General features: G+C 37.8%; 1 protein-coding gene across 1 annotated transcript; it reads right to left on the bottom strand.

Moving 5' to 3' along the window:
* Window positions 1-9,548: 9,548 nt before the first annotated feature.
* AGR3 (anterior gradient 3, protein disulphide isomerase family member) lies at window positions 9,549-18,330 on the bottom strand. The gene is made up of 8 exons (XM_066183283.1): window positions 18,299-18,330; window positions 16,467-16,596; window positions 14,175-14,238; window positions 12,849-12,901; window positions 12,123-12,199; window positions 11,800-11,863; window positions 10,736-10,819; window positions 9,549-9,971 (listed from the first exon to the last, which is right to left on the bottom strand). The coding sequence occupies exons 2-8, from the start codon at window positions 16,570-16,572 to the stop codon at window positions 9,922-9,924; spliced, it is 498 nt and encodes a 165-aa protein (XP_066039380.1). The 5' UTR covers window positions 16,573-16,596; window positions 18,299-18,330; the 3' UTR covers window positions 9,549-9,921.
* Window positions 18,331-19,253: the final 923 nt, after the last annotated feature.

Below are 19,253 nucleotides of genomic sequence, written 5' to 3'. Positions count from 1 at the left end.
TGGCTCACTTCTGTTCTCCGAGGTGTTTCAGAAAGAGGGATCTCTGAATGAAGATTAGTAGAATCAGTGATATAATAAATCGATGACAAAGAAATGTTGAGCAACAATCAAAATTCTGTGCAGGAGCTGGAAGTTTGCTGTCACGGATACATGCCCATTGCTGGGTTATTTTAATTGTGCAATCAAATTTATATTTCAGAAACGCACAAAGTGCTGTTTTGGTGAAAAAAACCCCAACCCTATAATACCTATAGTTTTACCTAAAAATAAGTATTTTAATTATAGCAGTTTTTTCTCTGATTGTGAAAATTCCTTTGATTTATGAGTATTACTTAGATTATGTGCTTTGATGATAAAATATTTTTGTAATTGCTTATGAGAGAAATTCACTGGAGAAGTATTTCCTAATTTATACTCCTTTCTGTGGAACCTATGTTCTTGACTTCTTTGATTCATTTACCAACTCAATTAATCCAGGTGGCCTTCCTTTGGTCATACCCACAATTCCAACCCTTCTTCATTCCAGGAAGGAACAAGACTTAGGCACAAACTGCCTACACATGGAGGCTGCATGGCCTGGAGATATATGAGAGAGAGAGCAATGTGTAATCCCTGTAAATGAGGAGGCCAGATTCCAGAGCTCCTTCCCTAGGAAATCCATGCTGGGAAATGGCAGTTTAAAGTAGCTTAGACATGCCTCTCTTTGACTTTTTTTTCTTCTCAGGTATAGAGTACATGGAGAAAAGAACCTCTAAAGACACATTTTGCACTGTTGTTCTTTGCAGCCTGTGTCACTCCATCTTCTGTTGAGTAGGACAAGACTATATGTTACACTATTCGTCTTAAATACCTGTCAGTGATGACCCTCCCTTCCCCAGACAGCTAATGACAGCTGACTCATGCTTTTTTCCTAGAGAATGACAGCCTCAAGGCTTTAGTTTTTGGCTTAATTCTGGCTCGAGTTCAGGAAAATATCATTTAAGATATACAGAGGAATTTTTCAGTGAACAGCTTATCCTTTCTTTCTCTACTGTCTTCCAAATTTAGTCTTACTTTTGACATTACTTTCTTTCATGTTTTTGCTCTTAAATCAAGGGAGGATAAACATTTTGTGCAGACAATGACCAGGAGAATTGAGATGCATGTAGACATTTTAAAAACAAATTAAAGAAGTGTATCACTGTTATGTTCCTTAGTATGCAATGTTTCGCAATAAATTAACTCATGGTTTAGTAGCATGGGTTGCTAAATTATCATCCCCACCTATAGTCCCTTCTGCTGACTTATTCAAATAATTAGTTGAAATGTAAAGATGAATTTTAGGTCCATATGGTATAAGTGGTTTTGTCAACCTGAAAAGGAAATAACAGAGCTATGGAGAGAGAATATATTTTTCAAGTTTAATGTGTAGAATGGCTACACTTATGTAAGTTACTTATATAAGTTATCACTTACTTCATCAATTTGCACCTATAATTAACAAAGAAATCTGTGTTTCATTCAGGATCTACTCTTGCCTAGCATTGTCACTTCAACTGTGTAAAAGCTGTCCTTTCTCTATTAAAAACGGCCATTTCTGTCTGCTGTTCAACTCTGATTTCACTAAGTCTAGCTTAAATAGGAGATAAGTTTGAAAATTTTCTGTAATGATCACACAGTAAATGCCTTGGTAACTTTGAGGATAATTAGAGATGTTTTTTGTTGCCTGAAGAACTGCATAGTGAAGTGATTAGAACCAACATATGCCAGGAGGAGGCAGCCTTTCTATATCAAGCCTTTTATAATGAGATTATAACCACTCACAATTTAACTGCAGAAACACACTGACAATATGTCTGGTGTTTCATAAAGTAAGTTTATATCCTTCTTATAGATAATAAAACCAGCCATTAAAAATACTAACACACAGTCCAGGAGAGACAACATGTTCCAAATATGTGCTAGCATTGCATGAAAGCACTTGATGTGTAGGTAAATCACAGGCAGTGATAGGTCCTCATGTGCTTGTGCACACTTCCCTTCAGGTATCAGTAGGGAATTCAGGCATCTGTTCAAACTAAAGCACTTCATGCTAACAGTTAATCTAATTTTGGAGTAATACTCCTAAAATAAGAGAAAAGAACTTGTAAGGAAACTTCAGGACTCGAAAACGAGCTGCTCACTGAAGGCCAAGGCTCTGCTCTGAGGCAATTGTCGCTCTCCAAATAGAAATTAGATTCATATTTGGTAGATACAAGGCCAACCCTTTATTTCTCCTGCCGCCTGCCTTAGGCTGTAGTGGATACTCTGCCCTTGATACATAAGCTTCTCCACTTAATTTGTACAAGGCAGCTAGCATTTAGTTACTAGTTAAACTCCAGATAAACTCACAACAGTCAAGGGATTATGATTAGTGTTTAATCATGCACCAAAATGAACCAAGGAGGACAATGATGGCAGCTACCATAGCTTTCCTTCATCAAGGCAGAGCCAGTATTGTTGAGTAAGAGTAGTGCATTTTACTTGTGCAGTAATCACTCACCTCAAGCACCATGTGAGGAGCATAATGGCCATAAAGGGGAAATGTGCTCATGTCAGCAATATGTGCTGCTGTTGGGACTGAGTTCTGTCCTCACTCCATTGAATCAGTGAATTGTTTGGGTTGGGAGGGACCTTAAAGGTAATCTATTTCCAAACCCCCTTCCATGGTCAGGGACACCTTCCACTGGATCAAGTTGCTCAGAGCCCCATCCAAGCTGGCCTTGAACACTCCCATTAGAGTCCTAGTAAGCCCAGAAACTGCAGGCAGACCTCTAATTACTCCCACTTTTCCCCATGCCATGTATGTGTCTGTGGACAGGCAGTATAGAGAGGCACCCAGTTGTGTTGGTTACCCACAAAGGGGATGGGAGGCATAATTCTGCCACCTGTTGTTCCCCCACTCTTGTATCAGCATGCAAAGCAATCTACAATTTCATAGGTGAGATACATCTAGAAGTACATTTTTTATTCCCAATTTAGCAAGCATAACCAATACCTTCACAAATTGTGCATGCAAGTATACAAGATTTTTATTTTTCTCTGTACTGTTTTAAATTATTATAATTACCTTTATGGGAGATTTTGCTTGTTTTTCAACTCTGCTGTTTCAAAATGTGGCTGTGAGCCTGACATCTTTTTGGCAACTTGCCCCTGTGTAGTTTGAATATTTCCATGATTTATCAGCATACTGCCACAAACATATTGAGCCTGCATGGCTGAAATATACGTATAGTGTAATGCCAAAGTACTTACTGGCATTGACAATGCTTGTTATTGTCAGATGTGGAACCACAGTTTCTTCTTTAAATGAATTTCAGCTTTACCTGGAGAAATGGTACCTACCAAAAAACCTCTAGCACTGTAGATAGAACTGTGGAATTATGTTTACCAAAAGTATTTCGGGAATTCACTCTTTCTCAAAGACATTGTTACTTCTAGGTTTATGGCTCAGTAGACCGTATTATGAAACTCTATAGCAGGAAGACTTTTCTTTAGCTTTCTTGGTGAGTCATCCTCTCAAAGGACACGTATCCTTTGATTTTTTTTCAGTGCAGGAAGGAAAGATTTTATGGTTTATGTGTCGGTTACAAAATTGTGGATGCTCTCTTTTATTTGTCTTAGCACAATGCCTTTTCTCTCTTAATTTCAGGAATCCAAATGACTGATAGAACAGATTCCACAGTCAGAAAGAGGCAGTGCTAATTAGTTGGTGCTTTTTTTCCATTAATATTAGCTGGATTGAGGCACCCTCAGTTACTTGACCTGCCACGTGCTTTTTGTGTGATCTTAACCTGCTTGTGTTTTAGTTTCTTCTGTATAAAAATATGGAAAGCTAAACGTCCTTAGCTCTTGCAACTCACTTCAGGATAAATAACCAAAGGAGCTGTCAGTCTCTTTAATGCTGATCCATATGATACGACACCTTCAGGCAGCACACCTGCCTGTGGATACAGCTTTGCCTAGTGCTTAAGGTGTTTGGTGCTTTGTGCTCCAGAGATACACTATAGCTGTACCCGGGGCTGTACACGCTCAGCTCACCATCTGTGCAGTCAACACATTTGGTTAGGAAAGGCAGCCTGAAGGTATCCCCAGTGGTCACACTTGATGGTTTTAATAAAGTGGCTACCACATAAACACTTCAGGTAGGTTCACGTTTGCACTGTTGCCTTCTAGAAATAGCATATGAGGTACTGCTTATTCTTTTAAATTTCTCTATGAGATATCCACAAAACTGTTTCTTGGCTTTTATAAACAACAACCAAATGCACACTAAAGGTTTGTTTCTCTTTAATGGAGTTGTTCTACATCTCATATCTTTAGTCCAAGAATGCAGGACAGCCTGTAATACATTTTTTACTAGACTATGACTCCCTCTGCATTAATTTGTTTGGTAGGTAAATAAGAAAGGGCGTTTTTCCAAGGAAGGAAGGATTTAATCACCAGGTCCAGGGTAACTGCTGCTCTGAATCTTTGAATTCCCTTTTGGGAATTCATTATGGGGTCTAGGATTTTTTTTTTTTTCTTTTTTTCCCCAAGATCAACAGTATACAAATTACTGAGAACTGTTGAGGCTACGAGGGTTGAGGCTGTGAGGGAATATTTTTTCAATTAGGGCAAGAATGCTCCTCAATGGGAATGTATTTATGAAAATGTTTGAAACATAATAATTTGATATATAGGTTGTGGAGCTGTCTTCCAAGTGCAGCAGTGGAGGTCTGGAAGATGTGTGCTCTTCTTCTGCTCTTATGCTCTGATAAAAATGCTCAAGAGCTGTGTAAAATCACAGCCCCAACTACTTGTAGGCTTGAAGCAAAAAATACCTTAGAAGAGCAAGGCTGCTTTTCTCTCCATCCTATGCAATATTCCCCACCGTAGGGTGTAGCTTCTTCTCCAGGCAGTCACTGTTCTCTTCCCTGCATGTGAACACAAGCAATGAGGCCGGTGGTTTTTATCCATCCGAGAACTTGTCTCTCTGCAGCAGGCTGAGTGCTAAATAGCAGGGCGGGTTCTTGTGTGCCAGCCTTTTACAAACAATCGCCTGGGGACATGTAGCCAGGGTGTGCTAAGGAGTAACAAGCGATACCTCAGAAAGGTAACAGAAGACACAGTAGATCTTTTTTGAAGCTGTTTTAGGCTCTTTCCTAAAACAGTAACACAGTCTAAGCACTAACACACTCCATGTGGAGTGTTTTCTTTTGCATCTTATAAACTTGAAATGTTATTGTGTATGGTACATTTTTCTCACAGATCAGATTTAGATGTGTGAAAAGGGTGACTTGATGAATGTCTGCTGGTGCTGGCATTATAGGAAATTTTCAAAATACAGATCTTGATATGGCAGTGTGAACTAAAAGAGGATTCTGTCTATTTGGTTTTTTTCTAGTTACACAAAAATAGGGGAAGCAGCAGTTTTTCTGTGACTTCTCTGGTTATAAAGGGATCTGATACCTCATAAGAGAAAAGAGCCTGCTGATATACATGTAGTTTTAGTGACTAGGGGTGTCAGTTACTTTACAATACATGGTAGCAACCAAAGATGGAAGTGATGAATTACATGAGCATCTTAGCAGCAAGAAAAAGGAATTAATAGATAGACTGCAAACTCTGTAGATTTTCTGGTGGAAAAGTAAATATTCCTCCCCTTCTATTTGGTGTTTTTGGACTTTTTAATTGCCATGGAGACTATTTATTTCCTTCTGACTTGTCCTGTAGATGTCTACATCCATTTGAAAAAAGGAACAAACAAAAGGAAGCAGATCAGCGACTTGGCTGATCCTGTGGAGGACACCTCAGCATTTGGAAATTTCTCTGTGTCAGCCTTTGGCAAGAACATGTGTAGTCCATGAAACAAGCTTAATTATATCAGTCTCATTCTGCAAGATCAAGTTACTTTTGCATTTTAAGTGCTGAGCTGTCCCACAGTCTCTCACCTCCACAGTACACAAAGGTATGGCGCCTTTTCTTTTGTTCTGGTGAGGCGCAAATATTTGCACATGGGAAAATGTTTTAGTTCCACAGTCCAGTCGATCAGCCATCTGCCTGGAAAAGGGAACGCCTTTCTGCGCTGAGACGGATACACAGGGGAGGATCCTGTTCTGTCAGTTCTCAGATTCCTGAGCTTCACCTCACTGACGTTAAGTCCACGTTTGTTTGTCTACTCTTAGTCTGATTACACCAGATAAGTCCAGACAGTAAAGCAGAGATGGATATGTGAACAGGTGGCAGTAATTTTGCTTCCCAGAATACGTTGTGTTCAAAACTCAGAGAAACCTTTTTGTATAAAACATGGATTTCCAATGGTGATGCCACATTATGCCCATGCGAATATCAATGTCTAAACGCAGAGCATACAGGTTATGAATTCTGTAAAAGCACATGGGCTACACAGATAGGTTTTTCTCATCTATTGGTCCTTATACTGTGACTGAATTTATTCTGTGTAAAACAGCTTCTGTTCTCACATTCACATTTTCAGTCTTTTATTCTCTTCCTTCAGCTCTAACCTGGTTGATTTAGTTCCAGGTAGCCAAGGGACAAAAAGAATAGTTTTCAACTCTTTCCTTAGAAAGTGGAAAATAGAGAGTATAAATAAAAATCTGCTGACTAATATTGTGAATAATTTGTGTGGTGTGCAAACAGAAAAGCCAGGGAATAAAAGAGGGAGCAGATTATCATGCCATTCATTTCAGAGGAAAAGAGGGGAAAGAGTCATGTTATATGTGTTACTGAACAGGTTACAGACTATCTTGTCTCAGAGCAATGAGACTTTAATCTGAAATCTGAGTTTCTGTTCCATTAGCAGAAATATTGTGTGGCAAAAGAGTCTTCAAAGAAAAGACAGAAATGTAGTAGCAGCTCTAAAATTAGGGATGAGCATTGAATTAAGTTGTGAATAAAAAATATATATCCATACAGGGTGTCTTTTACCTGAATATCTAGCTCCACCAAAAGGACTTGTTCTGAGTCTTTGAGAATCTCAAATAGTTAGTCTGATTTCTGAAGGCTGTGGCTGGGAACAGACTTCAGCATGATACTTACGGGGATTTGAGAAAGGAAAGAAGAGGGTGAAATCCCCCTATTTTGGAAAGAGATTTCATCTGACACAGATTAACTCATGTACTTGTGACATCTCTAGAAAGTGCCTGCTCTCTGCTTGAATGAGTGGTTTGTTAAAACTGTTATAAACTTCTACAGCAGCAAATACTGCTCAAGGTTACAGATACAATAATTATCAATAATACCTTTGGAAATGAATCTGGATTTTATTCAAATGTTAAAATAACTTTCACTGCAATGTAAATGTAAACGCTGGCTTTCATCTGACAATTAAGTCAGTGATCATTGCATTGTTCTGCAAATCTGGTTTTTTATTTTGCTTAATTCACATAGTTTGTTTACCTTTGCTGGCTCAATATCAAATGCCTAAAATAAGCAGAAAAACAGTAGCCTTCCAGGACTAAGGTTTGAATTACTAGTTTCTTCCACAATTTCAATAAGTGGTAATTCTACCCTTTATTTCCTTTTACAGCAGTGATATGAGAAAGATTATGAAGTTAAGCTTTCCTGAGATCAAGCAAGATCTGGAATGCGGTCCTGTATCACAAATGTTTTGGGATTCCAACTTTGTGCATTCTTGACAGCCACCCCTTTGCTTATGAATGTATTCACTAAAGGAATAAAGAACTTTAAACTGGATTTGAAGAGGGAAGAAGATAAAACCAGGCTCCCTTGGAGTTAAGTCTGGTAGAGGCACTCAGAGGGACAGTGTACTAGTGAGGTCCTTTGGTCTGCCCTCTCAGTGGAGGTAGGGGTTTGAGCCATGTGGCAGCAAAGACACAAAGGTTTTTGGTGTTAGAAACCACAAAGTGCCTGGGAACGGTCATGCAGAAGTTAGGGCTTCTCCCCTCAAAAAGGTGTCAGGATCAATTGCCCAGCTGAAGTGCATCTACACAATGCAAACAGTGTGGGCAACAAACAGAAAGAATTGGAAGCCACTGTGAAGCAGGAAAACTGGTGTATGTTGCCAACATGGAAACATGGTGGGATGACTGGCACAACTGGAGTGCTGCACTGGGTGGCTATAAAATCTTTGAAAGGGACGGGCAAGGAAGGGGAGGCAGAGGGGTGGCCCCGTGTGTTAGGGAGTTCTGATTGCCTAGAGCTTGAGGACGGTGATGACAGGGTTGAGTGTTTATGGGTAAGATTTGGGGGAAGGCCAATAAGGCAGGTGCGTGTCCAGAGAAGGGCAATAAAGCTGGTGAAGGATCTGGAGTAGAAAGCTTCAGAAGGAGTGGCTAGGGGTACTGGGGTTTAACCTGGAGAAAAGGAAGATGAATGGCTGCCCTGGGTCATCTCTGGCAGCTAGTTTGCATTCCTTTCTCCAGAATATCTCTGGCATGCTCAAAAGAGAGTATGATCAGAGACAGGGAAATCTTGCCAAATCTGGAACAAAGACGTAAATGAGTAGAGCTCAGCACAAATCAAAGGAATGAGGTTTGCAGTTTAATTTTACTTCTAGCATTTTTCCCATAGATTAAAAGCATCATACTGATTGACAATACATTTCTAATAACTGGAATCAATTTTTTTTTCTCTTAATGTACAGGTAATTTGTCTCCACTCAGTTGGAATATATACTTATATTCGAATTTTAAATAATTACGAGGACATGGATATGTGCAGTATAACTCACTCATGAATTAGCAAAGCTTTCCTGCAGAGATCCTTCTCTCATCTATTATATGTACACAGGCAGCATCACAGCAAATGGAGGTGGCACAAACAAATGACACGGGTGCTTTACATGAAACATAACATATATGCTCCTACTGCAGGTGAATTGCTGAGTGTTTTGCTCTAACAAAAATCCACATTGCTGGGATAATAAACCATTTCAACTGACTTCAACTTTTTTACTCAAAACAGCTGTCCACCCTTGCATACAGTAATCCTGTGAAAATTTTGCCGAGATTTTTATGTCCAGATTCCCTCAATAAGCTGACACCTTCATGGGGGAATGCTGCAGAAAAGGAGGGAATTGCCTGGGATGAGTTTCCCGTGACTGAAATGCCATTTAAATGCAAAGAGCTAGGATACATCTCATTTTTCCCATGCCAGAATTTACAAACATCACTTAGCCTCAGGATTGGAGTTCTGGGTCTATCTCCTTCCATCTCTTGCTTTACTGTATCTTTATTGTATCAAAACGTAGCAGCCCCATGATTATTATCACCTCACAGAGGCTGCGTGCTCAGTCTCTTCTGTTTTCAGCTACCGCAACAAAATTTAAAGGATTATACAGAGGAAAGCTAAGCCCAGAACTCTGCTGGTTTTTATTTGTTTGTTTGTTTGGTTGGTTTGTATTGTTTGTTGTGGGTTTTTCTTCTATTTAAGCCAAAATTTATAGCATGAGCTTTCCAGTCTGATTTGACAGCAAAGTTTCCTTTCCTTTAATGAGAAATGACTGTATAAAGCAAGGGTACGCTAACAATTAATAAGCTTCTTGCAATAGAAGTTAAAATGGGGAGGTGAGATACAGATATTAACTCATGTAATAAATTGCAAATAGACATCAAAAAGATTGTTTGTAACTCCTCTGCAGAAGTCATAGCTGACCTAAAAGAGTCATAATTGGATTGCTAAAATACAGCTCAAATTTGCTGCACTTAAGTCCATCATTTTCAGTTATTTAGATAATTAATTTCAAAGTGTTTAATATATTTCTCTTCATGTTTTCCAAATGGGTGCTTTAGTCTTCTATGTTTGTTCTGCAAGTTGTACATATACATTTCTTATGAAATCTGATACACCAAATCTGCTTGGTAAAAGTTCAATTTGCAAGTAGCGATGGAGAGGTGCAGCTTCATCTCATAGAGGTTATGGTCATTTCACTGTTAGTGGCTACAGTTCTGTCTGAATAAGGCGTAGTGCTTTCTTCATGTTTTCTATTACTGAAAGAAAAATAAGAACTGTGAAAATGTATTAGAAGTACATTTGTACAATTAAAAAAAAAGCCACCTAGTTTGACTTAGTAAATTATTCACACTGAAATTGATTTATGGTCTCACATTTTATTTTAGAGATTTCTATTTTGAAAGTTATGTCATTGATAATAAAACAGAAAGTAAAAAAAAATAAAATCATTAATCAAAATGTTTGACTTAAGGGATTTGACAAGAATCCTTTCAACTCCCTCGTTTCTCAACAGCAAGCCTGGTAATCAGGTGTGATGTGTGTATTTGTGGTGAGATACTGCATTGGTGTCAAATAGATGCCATAGAGTAAGAACTGGCTCAACCTGAAAAATCACATTCCTTTCTGAAATATCGCTGTTAGGGGTATGGACACAACCATCTGCATTTCTTTACTGATTCCCTCCTGCCGCTGGCTGTTTACATTGTACAGTTGGATACTTTTGAGCATAGTGACTTTCACCATTCTCCATAAAACCGCTCAGATCTTGATCCTGAAAGTTCTCACCCATGATCTTCCAATTTTTCTTACTTGAGTAGTCCCAATAAATTCAACGGGACAATGTGTGTGATTGTTTTGCTGGAACAGGTTAGACCATTATAATTTATTGCAAATGCTCTCACACGGTATTTATTCTTTACTTTGAGATCCTAATGGATTCTCAAGCACAGGTGATCAGGATGGGGGTCATTTGGCTGCTTACAATGTGAAATGCAAAGTAACACAGCAAAGGGTCACTTACGGAACATCATGTCCTGTGGTTCGTAAGTGTAAAGACGGTTGGAGTATCTTCCTGTGATATCAGCTCTTACTGTGAGGGATGGGTCTGAAAAGGTATTTGGGTTAAACACCATTCCCACAACAGCTGAAGGTGATGGTGTGGCATTACTTTGGCAGCCCTGATTCTGATTTCATCAATGCAGCAATTATGAGGCCGTTACGCTCTGTTCCAAACAACTGCTCTTTACTTGGAGAAATCCTGAACAAAAGCTAATGCTCATTTTTATATTACACAGCTATTTTTAAGCACTAGGTTACACATGCATTTCACTCATATTGGAAGAAAAAATATCCTGTTTTACAGGTTCTGAGTTTACATCAGAAGAGGTTAATCTGACCTGATGCACACATAGTGGGGGCCATGCCTATCTATGGCAATAAATAGCATGACTTACCTAGAGCCTTCAGGATGAAAACCTTCTGGTTCCTAATGTTCCCAGAGTGGGAACAAGTTGTTGTGAACCTCTCTTCTCTCAGTTACCCTTTTAAGTTTTTTATTAATTTACTGATTGCTGTAACTACACTGCTCTCTGTCTGAGTGTGGGCTGAACTTCGAATGCCATCACAGAGCTAATCACGCCAGGCTCCCTGCACAGTGAGTGAGAAGGAACAGGCACTATAGGGCAAGATTAATTTGGTCCATTCCACAAGTCAGCTTTATAATGGGATAAATCCTTAGACGCCACTGATTGTTGATTTCTTCTGTGGTAATGTCCACTTTGTAGCCATCTACTTTCAGTCAGATATCTGACTTTTTCAGTAAACTTTGTCTTATAACAGCACTAGCAAGAAGCATGGAGAGCAAAACCCCAGATATTAACAGACTTTCAAACATCTTGCTCTCAAGCCCAAATTAGTACCCTCCAGGACATATCTGTAATCTGAGGAAGTTTACAAGAGTCAAAATATGCAACAGAGGCAGAGAGATTTTCTTTTGGCAAAATGAATAATTTTGATGTCCCCACAGGATGACAGTGGCATAATTCAGATATAACAACTTTGATGATACATAAATATTTTACATACCTACAAACATGATTCGAGGCACGTATTGTCCATCAGGTGACAGGTTTTTATCTGTGGTTTCATGCTGGTATAAAGATTAAGGCTAGTTGTAAAAATGTTTCTGTGAATTTTGCTGAAATAGTACCACCTGTGAATAACCTTGTAACAGAAGACAAAACCAAATAGATACTACTCGTGTGGGAATACACATGCACAAATGCCTCTACGTAAATAACTAAAATGTCAGATATATTATCTAAAATGACATGAAAAAAACAAGACAAAGAAAGAGAAAACACAGACCATGGAACGATAGCAGTCAAATTGCCCCAAACCCTTCATACCATGAGATTCAGCATAATGAAGTTATTTTGGGCCATTTCCTGTATTTCTTCATTTTCTGCGAAAGCTTTCTTCAGTGCTAGAAAAGACAGGATCACTTTGAATTCCATCTCAAACGCTGCCATTCCGTCTGTGCTTGGGCACCACATTGGCCAGAGACTGGGCCACATTGTTCCTGTCGCTGCTGATTCACATTCCTGAGGAGACCCTTAAGGGCTCCATCACTGCTTTTGGGGGCTTTGTGGCCTATGGCAGTACAACCTCTGGCTATGAAAATGGAAGCTCTCCTCTGTTATTTATGAAGCCTGTTATCTCAATGGATACCATGTCTTGGCTTGACAAAAGTGCATTATCCTCAGAAAATTCTTGTTAGATCAATTTCAGCAGCCCTGTCCTTGCCTCCTTCTTTAGTTACCATTTTGGGAGAGCTAAACAATATTAAATTTGTTCAATGAGTCAGTAGCCAATCTGTTCCTCTTAATTTGAACTGAGTGCTGTGTTCGGGATAGCAGTACAGCAGCAGTGAGAATTTTTCATGTTCTTTATTGCATAGTTTCATAGTGGAGTTTTTTGCAAATAATGGTAACAAATTTTTCACTTTTCAGATACATTTTCATTTATATGACTCTCTGAATAATTTTCAGTAAGTGCAATGTAAATATATAGATAGGTTCAATTTCTAATAAAAATATTCACAACATTTTAACACACAAAAAAATCAAAATTACCTTGGCAGTATTGACAGTCTTCCAAATGATGAATTACCATCAGTGGTTTGTTACTTTATTAAAAATAATAAAATATGTAGTTAGGTCATTTGACATGTATTCAGATGGGTGATTTTACTAGCAGACTGAAAAAGGCAAATTGCATTTAATCTTATGTTAACTCACAGTAAAAACATATAGACATTCTATAAAATATTACAGACATTTCTGGGCAAGGGAAAAGAGGATAAACACTTCATAAAAGAAGGAAATAAAGAAACAGAGTTTCTACATCTAAATAGGCTGTCCATAGTAAGAGATTCTAGAAGAAAGAAACAACAGATCCACCATAATTTCATTCCCAGGTAGTAAATAATCAGACTGAACAGGTATTTAGTGTTGCTTTTGTGTGATTTTCTCCAGGACTAAGAAAATAAAAATTATACATGTGAATTGCAATAAAATATATTTTATAAAACTGGGTTTATCATCAAATACTTCCCATGAAAATTTCTTATGTTTTAAGCTTTCTTGAATAAGTATATGGTATATTACTTATCTTCTGTAAATAGTTTGATAAAGTGTTAAAATTTTATATTTTGGATGTCAAAACATAAAAAAATTCTTTGCATTTTCTCTCATATTTTTTTAAACTATATTTACTGTTCAGCAGGTTGATTACTAATGCTTGGTCTGCTTTCAATGTCAGGAGTTAATTTCTAACCATTTTCACACAGGGTACATGGAATTAATTGTCTTTTGTTTTACAAATAATTTGCCTTTAGTTTAGCAATAGCTCATGCTACACTATTGTGATCTACAATGAACTGTAAAACATGTTTAAATAAGTATTGTTAGCAAATCTCAAAAATATTTGCAGCTGAGTCTCAGAGGAGACTGAACTTGGAACTTCCATTTCTGTCAAGATAGTGAGAAAATTTATCACAAGCATATTCCAACTAATGAAGTGTTGGGGAAATTATCAAAGGCAGTAGATCACCATGCAAGAGTAAATGTAACAGATTTCAGGGGAGTAATCAGAAGTACATGATATTAAAACACAATAGATGTAGTTTAAAAAATTATGGTATCTATTTATGATTGATAATTTAAATGACAGCCTCTCTTTTGTGGCAAAGAGATGACAGCATTTTATTATTGGCCCCTGATGTTAGTTCAGAGTCATAAGTGTCCTACAAGTCCTTTTGTTAATAGACAGAGTCTGTTTTATTTAACTGGGTGGTCTGCAGATCAGCTCTCATTGTGTTTCTTTGTTCTGTCTCATAGTGTGTGTTCCAGCAAGACGAAGTAACAACTTTGTCTTCATACTACTTTTTAATGTCTTACCTTTTCTTTGCCTGATAAAGCCCTTCTTCATAAGTTTGTACCCACGTAATTTCATCTCCCCATCCTAGAAATAAAACAAAAGGACTAGCTGCTGGCCAGGCAAGTAACTCACAACAAATTCGTTTTTATCTCTTTTTTCTTTTGTGTTTATGTGTATCAACTTTTGTATGCAAGTAAGATTTGGGGTTGCTAGTCGAAGGTTCTCTAACACTGTGGATATGATAATTTCACATCTCCCAGTAGATACAGTAAAAGTTTAAAAAACCTCAACCAAACAACCCAACCCTCCCCCAAATCTCAGCTGGTTGTGTAACCAGTCCAAGTCCTTTGACTGTCTGGTTAATTATCTTTCTAAATGCTCAGAGGTCCCTAAATCAGCATCCAAGTCTTTTCTATCTCCATATTGTCTGCTCAGTATTTCATGTAGACCCTGGGACTTAGGGAGAAGCTGGCATATAACGAGAGATAAGTAAAATATGACAGCTCAGTTAAGATCAGCTTTGGTATAAATGTCATTAGAACAGTCTTGGTATATTCAATTAACTCCAAAGTAAGTTCAGATGTTGCAAGCCCTTCATTTAATTAAGTAACTCAATAAAGGAAGGGCTGTTAAATAAAAATCTCCACTGAAACAAAATACTAACAAACATCAGCTCCATAACTCATCCATAGCTGGGGTTATGCAGATCTCAAAAATCAAATTATCCACCTGGTTTTACACCTTCAGGTCCCAAGGATGCCAGCCCTTGCATAGTAGATCCCTGCATCCTGGGCAGTGTGGCTCCATTCATGACAACTCCTATGGGAATTGTAGAACAATTTCTGGACTTGAATGAGGTTAAAGCTCTGTTTCTTCTGTGTTGTCTGGATAGTGCTTGTACCAGCCCAGAATTGCTGTTGGATTTCTCACAGGACAATTGCCTGTGATGCTTCTAGGTCACGTCTTCTTTCAGTACAGAGGTCTGTATGGCTGGTGGTGGGACTCTGACATGCTGACCAGTGCCTTCCCAACCCTGGCTGCTGACAGCTCCTGATGCAGGTAACTGCACACAGGAGTCACCAAGGGGCATTTGTCAGCACATTTAAGCATTTCCCTTTGGTGTGTGAAATTTACAGGTAAGGTGCTCAAGGCATCCTTAGAGGCCTGAAATCAGAATTAGAAAAATCACCTTTGTTTTCTGTGAGTGCTTTGTAGTTTGCTTGGGTAGTTTTTTTTTATTATTTTTTTTTTAATTTTTCTAAAACTAATGCAAAAGACTTTGTTGTCTTTTTTGTCCATTTAGGCTTACTGGCAGAAAATAAATCCTGATCTAGGCAAACTAGGCAATGCATCCCAGATTGATTATAACCTTTCCACAGGGATACCGCTTACAGAAAGTGTTTTGAAATTTCACTTAGGCTAGTCCAGGTGGTGCATGATTCTGTCAAGTGGTCTCTGAGCAATTAGGCTCACACGCAACCTCTGAGAGATATGCAACTTTGCCAGGACAGGGAAAACTCAGAGGTGAGCTGTGGAATCTGCAAGTTTTGCACTGCCTGCAGAAGAGGTTAGGAAGTGAGATGGAGATTTTTCATTTTGTTGAATAGTCCCAAAAGGAAAAGAAAGATAGGGAAGGGAAAAAGAGCTAGCTAAGCTTTTCTTCTGCTTGTAATTCTAAGGATTGATCAGATATAAATAAATTAAAACAGGGTCTTTATTTAACATCCAGGTTGCACCACAGGGAAGTGAATTACACACAGTAATTCATGCTTTGCAGTGGATATCTGATGAAAAGCAGAAAACAAAGTCATGCAGAAAGTCCCACCAGTGCTTCAAACTGTTCTGTGTACAAAAATGAGTCTGTAGAAAATTTGTTCCATAGCAACTGATGTTATGATAGGTTACAATAAAAAAATATATTTCAAATGGTCTATGAAAGAATATTTTTTCACTGGTAGTCCTATATGTATGTCTTGATTTGAGAGACTCAGTTTTGGTTATTTGCTTCTGTTAGTTCACTATGAGTTATATAAATTATGCAGGTCATATGAGGCCTTCAGTCATATCCTTAAGAATAAATTGTTGGAGTCAAATGATGTGAAATAAGAACATATATTAATTAGAGCATCACTTAACACTAAAGAAAACACATCTCAGTAAGTATGTATGTGCACTCTATGTATGTTTTATAAATAAATATGTGTGTGTGTACATATAAATACCTATTCTATACATGTGCATTCAAAATAAAAATATTTGCTGGTCTATATGGTGAGGTAAGGAGATAATTATATTCAGTGAACTTACAATACCTCTTGACAGTGTCTGAGGCGCTCGTTTTTCCTTTTTAATTGCCATTGCAAGGTTGGAAGTGACTGCAATAAGCAGGAGGGACAAGGCCAATGTAGAATGTAGCATTATTTCCCTTCCAATGCAAGGAAACTGGAAAACAAAGAAACAACTTTAGTCACAAGGATTTGTCACCTGGTGCAGTGTAGATCAATATGTTAGTGGCATCCTAAAAATCTGTACTTCAGAGGGACTTTTGGTTATTTCTAGAAATACTTGCCTTTGTGAGGAAAATGCAAAATGGAGGTGCTTAATTTTACTGTGCAACGCTATTTTCAACAGTAAAAATTAGGCTGCAGGGTACTGTTCTCATGTGATTCTCATGAACTAGTACAATGTTGTAATACTGGATCTCAACAATTTCAAGACACTGCTCCAGGTTTTTTGATTTCAGTGAAATGTGACAGCATGGGATCTTTATTTCTTTTTCTCTTGGAGCTTTTTTGTCAAAAGATGTCTCACAATATCCTTCTTCATTAAGCAGGAAGATTGATAAGTATTTGTCCCAAGTATAATACTCTTCAAATTGTCAAATTCATCCAAAGTGTTGAAATTTTGCAGTAATTTTTTACATCTCCACTTAAAAATTTCCCCATTCTTCATTGCATCTTTTACATTGAATTTCAGCTCAGCTCCTTCTGAATAAAACAATTTATCTGTGTTTCCGTCTGGTTCAGTATTCTCTTCCTGACCAAGATCATTATAAGAAATTCAGTAACTTCTAACTTTGATAAAAGTCAGAGAACAAAAGCAAGAGTTGAGAAAAAGCATTACAAAGCCAAATAGATTCTGGCTTTTTAATTGATAAGTCTACTTCCTGCCAGTATAATCACTTTCAGGCATTAAAGATCTGATATTCAGCTGGATATTAGATGGTTTCAACTGAGTTAAAAAATGTAATGTAGGCCAGGATACCACCCAGTCATCTCACTGGAGATTCCGCTTTTCAGAGGTTGAGCTTTAGGAGCTACCAGGATGCCCCACCGAGAAATTACTTCAACTTAAATAAAAAATTCCCAAACCAAATGAACAACAATAACACTGACTTTCCACCCCCATCCCACCAAAACAAAAATCCCCCAAGACATTTGTGCCTGTACTGATAAAGAAAATCTCTAACTTGCATTTAAAATTGACATAAGTATGGAATTACAACCCTGAGCACTGGCAAAAGAAAATGCTTCATATGTTTTAGGACCAAGAGGCATGAAAAATACTGTTTTAATGAATCTCTTCACATCACAGAATCATTGTTAGCAGTTAAATTTCTTGTAAACAAATTAAAACCCCATTTCTAATAACTGGCAATCTCAGAGAAATTCGTTCTATTCAAGTGGCTGTAGAAAAAGTTGTACATTAAAATAAGCAAAAGCTAGGGAAAAGAAAATTAATTGTCATTTTGTAGTAAGAAGTAGTCTTTTATGATGTATTCATTAAAAAATCAAAGTGTTAATCTCTTTAAATCGCAGGTATAATCATCTGAAGCTAAATAATTGATTATTATCATCCTATTGAAAATCAAGAGGGCTTTGGAACTGCAGCTGGAGGCAGTTTAAATTTAATATTCTGTACTTTTGATGTTTCATGATCCAATGTTATTTAATTGATTCAGAGAAAAAAAAGAAAGCCAACACCAAATAGATTGCCTTCAATTCCCTGCCAGAACAAACATTTGCTAGCTAATCTCTATGCATCTATCATTTGTCTTTTTGCATAACTAGGCTTGTAAGACATTTGTGTACCAAACCTCGTTGCTTTACTAAAGGAGAGTTAAGAATGAGAAATACTTGCTCACCAGCAGCGACAAATTCTCCTGATTGAAGGTCCTTTTCCTGGAATTTGTTGGCTAAAAATCAGTGATTTAAGCACAGAACAACTGAGCTGCCCAGGTCTCTGTGTAGCAACAACAGCACATTCACCTGGGTGAAAATGAGAGGAAGCTTTGAGCTGAAAACCAAAATAATATGTTTCCACCCACCCCCTTCCTTTTCTGCCATGCCTCCAACTTTCTCTCTTGCAGGTTCCCATGCTTAGGCACCGAATCCTTGCATTTCTCTTCATCTTGCCTTGTATCAGGTGTCTTGTATGAGGATTGGAAATAAACAGTGGCTTGTCTGTGTCTGCTACTTCCCCCGTCAAACAGTTTGAGTCTGGCTTATGTCCAGTGAAAAAAGAAACCACCGATGAAAGTTGGAACTGGAGGTGCTTTTGTTCCCAGAGAATGGCAGAGTTCACTGGTGCTTGAAGATAGGAATAAACCTAATAGGAAGACACAAGGGTTACTTTGTGTAGAGCAGTGTAATTAACAAATAAAACAAACCTTTTTTTTTTTTTTTTTTTTTTTTTGAGAGGGAAATAAAATTATTTATTTAAAAACTATGGTTTAAACTTGATTATTGCTCCTGGAAGTTGTAGTTTAAAAAGATCTGTTTTTTTGGACATGATGCTTGATATAATTTTGCTGAACTTGATGAACACAAGCAAAGTCCTTTGTTCATTGCCCTTACAAAAAGAAGGAATGGACTGGATCACCTTTTCCCTCTTCCTTGAAGAGCTTTTGAAGGGGAATCAGAAGTATTCCTCTTTTACTTCTTCTTCTCCCATGTATTTGTTTATATGGACTGCACGGTTACATTTCTTAGAAATATTGAATTTTTCCAAAATTATGGAAGTAATTTTGAGATACTGTGTTCTTAAGCTGTGAGGTATTGTGTTTTCCATGGCACAGGTTTATTATTGTCAGGCCTAAG

This window comes from Chamaea fasciata, unplaced genomic scaffold (genome assembly GCF_029207755.1).
Source record: "Chamaea fasciata isolate MVZ Bird 193981 ecotype frontalis unplaced genomic scaffold, bChaFas1.0.hap1 SCAF_1, whole genome shotgun sequence".
In the NCBI taxonomy this organism is placed as follows: domain Eukaryota; kingdom Metazoa; phylum Chordata; class Aves; order Passeriformes; family Sylviidae; genus Chamaea; species Chamaea fasciata.
Note: the sequence above shows the minus strand (reverse complement) of the source record. Positions and strands in the feature narration are given on the sequence as shown.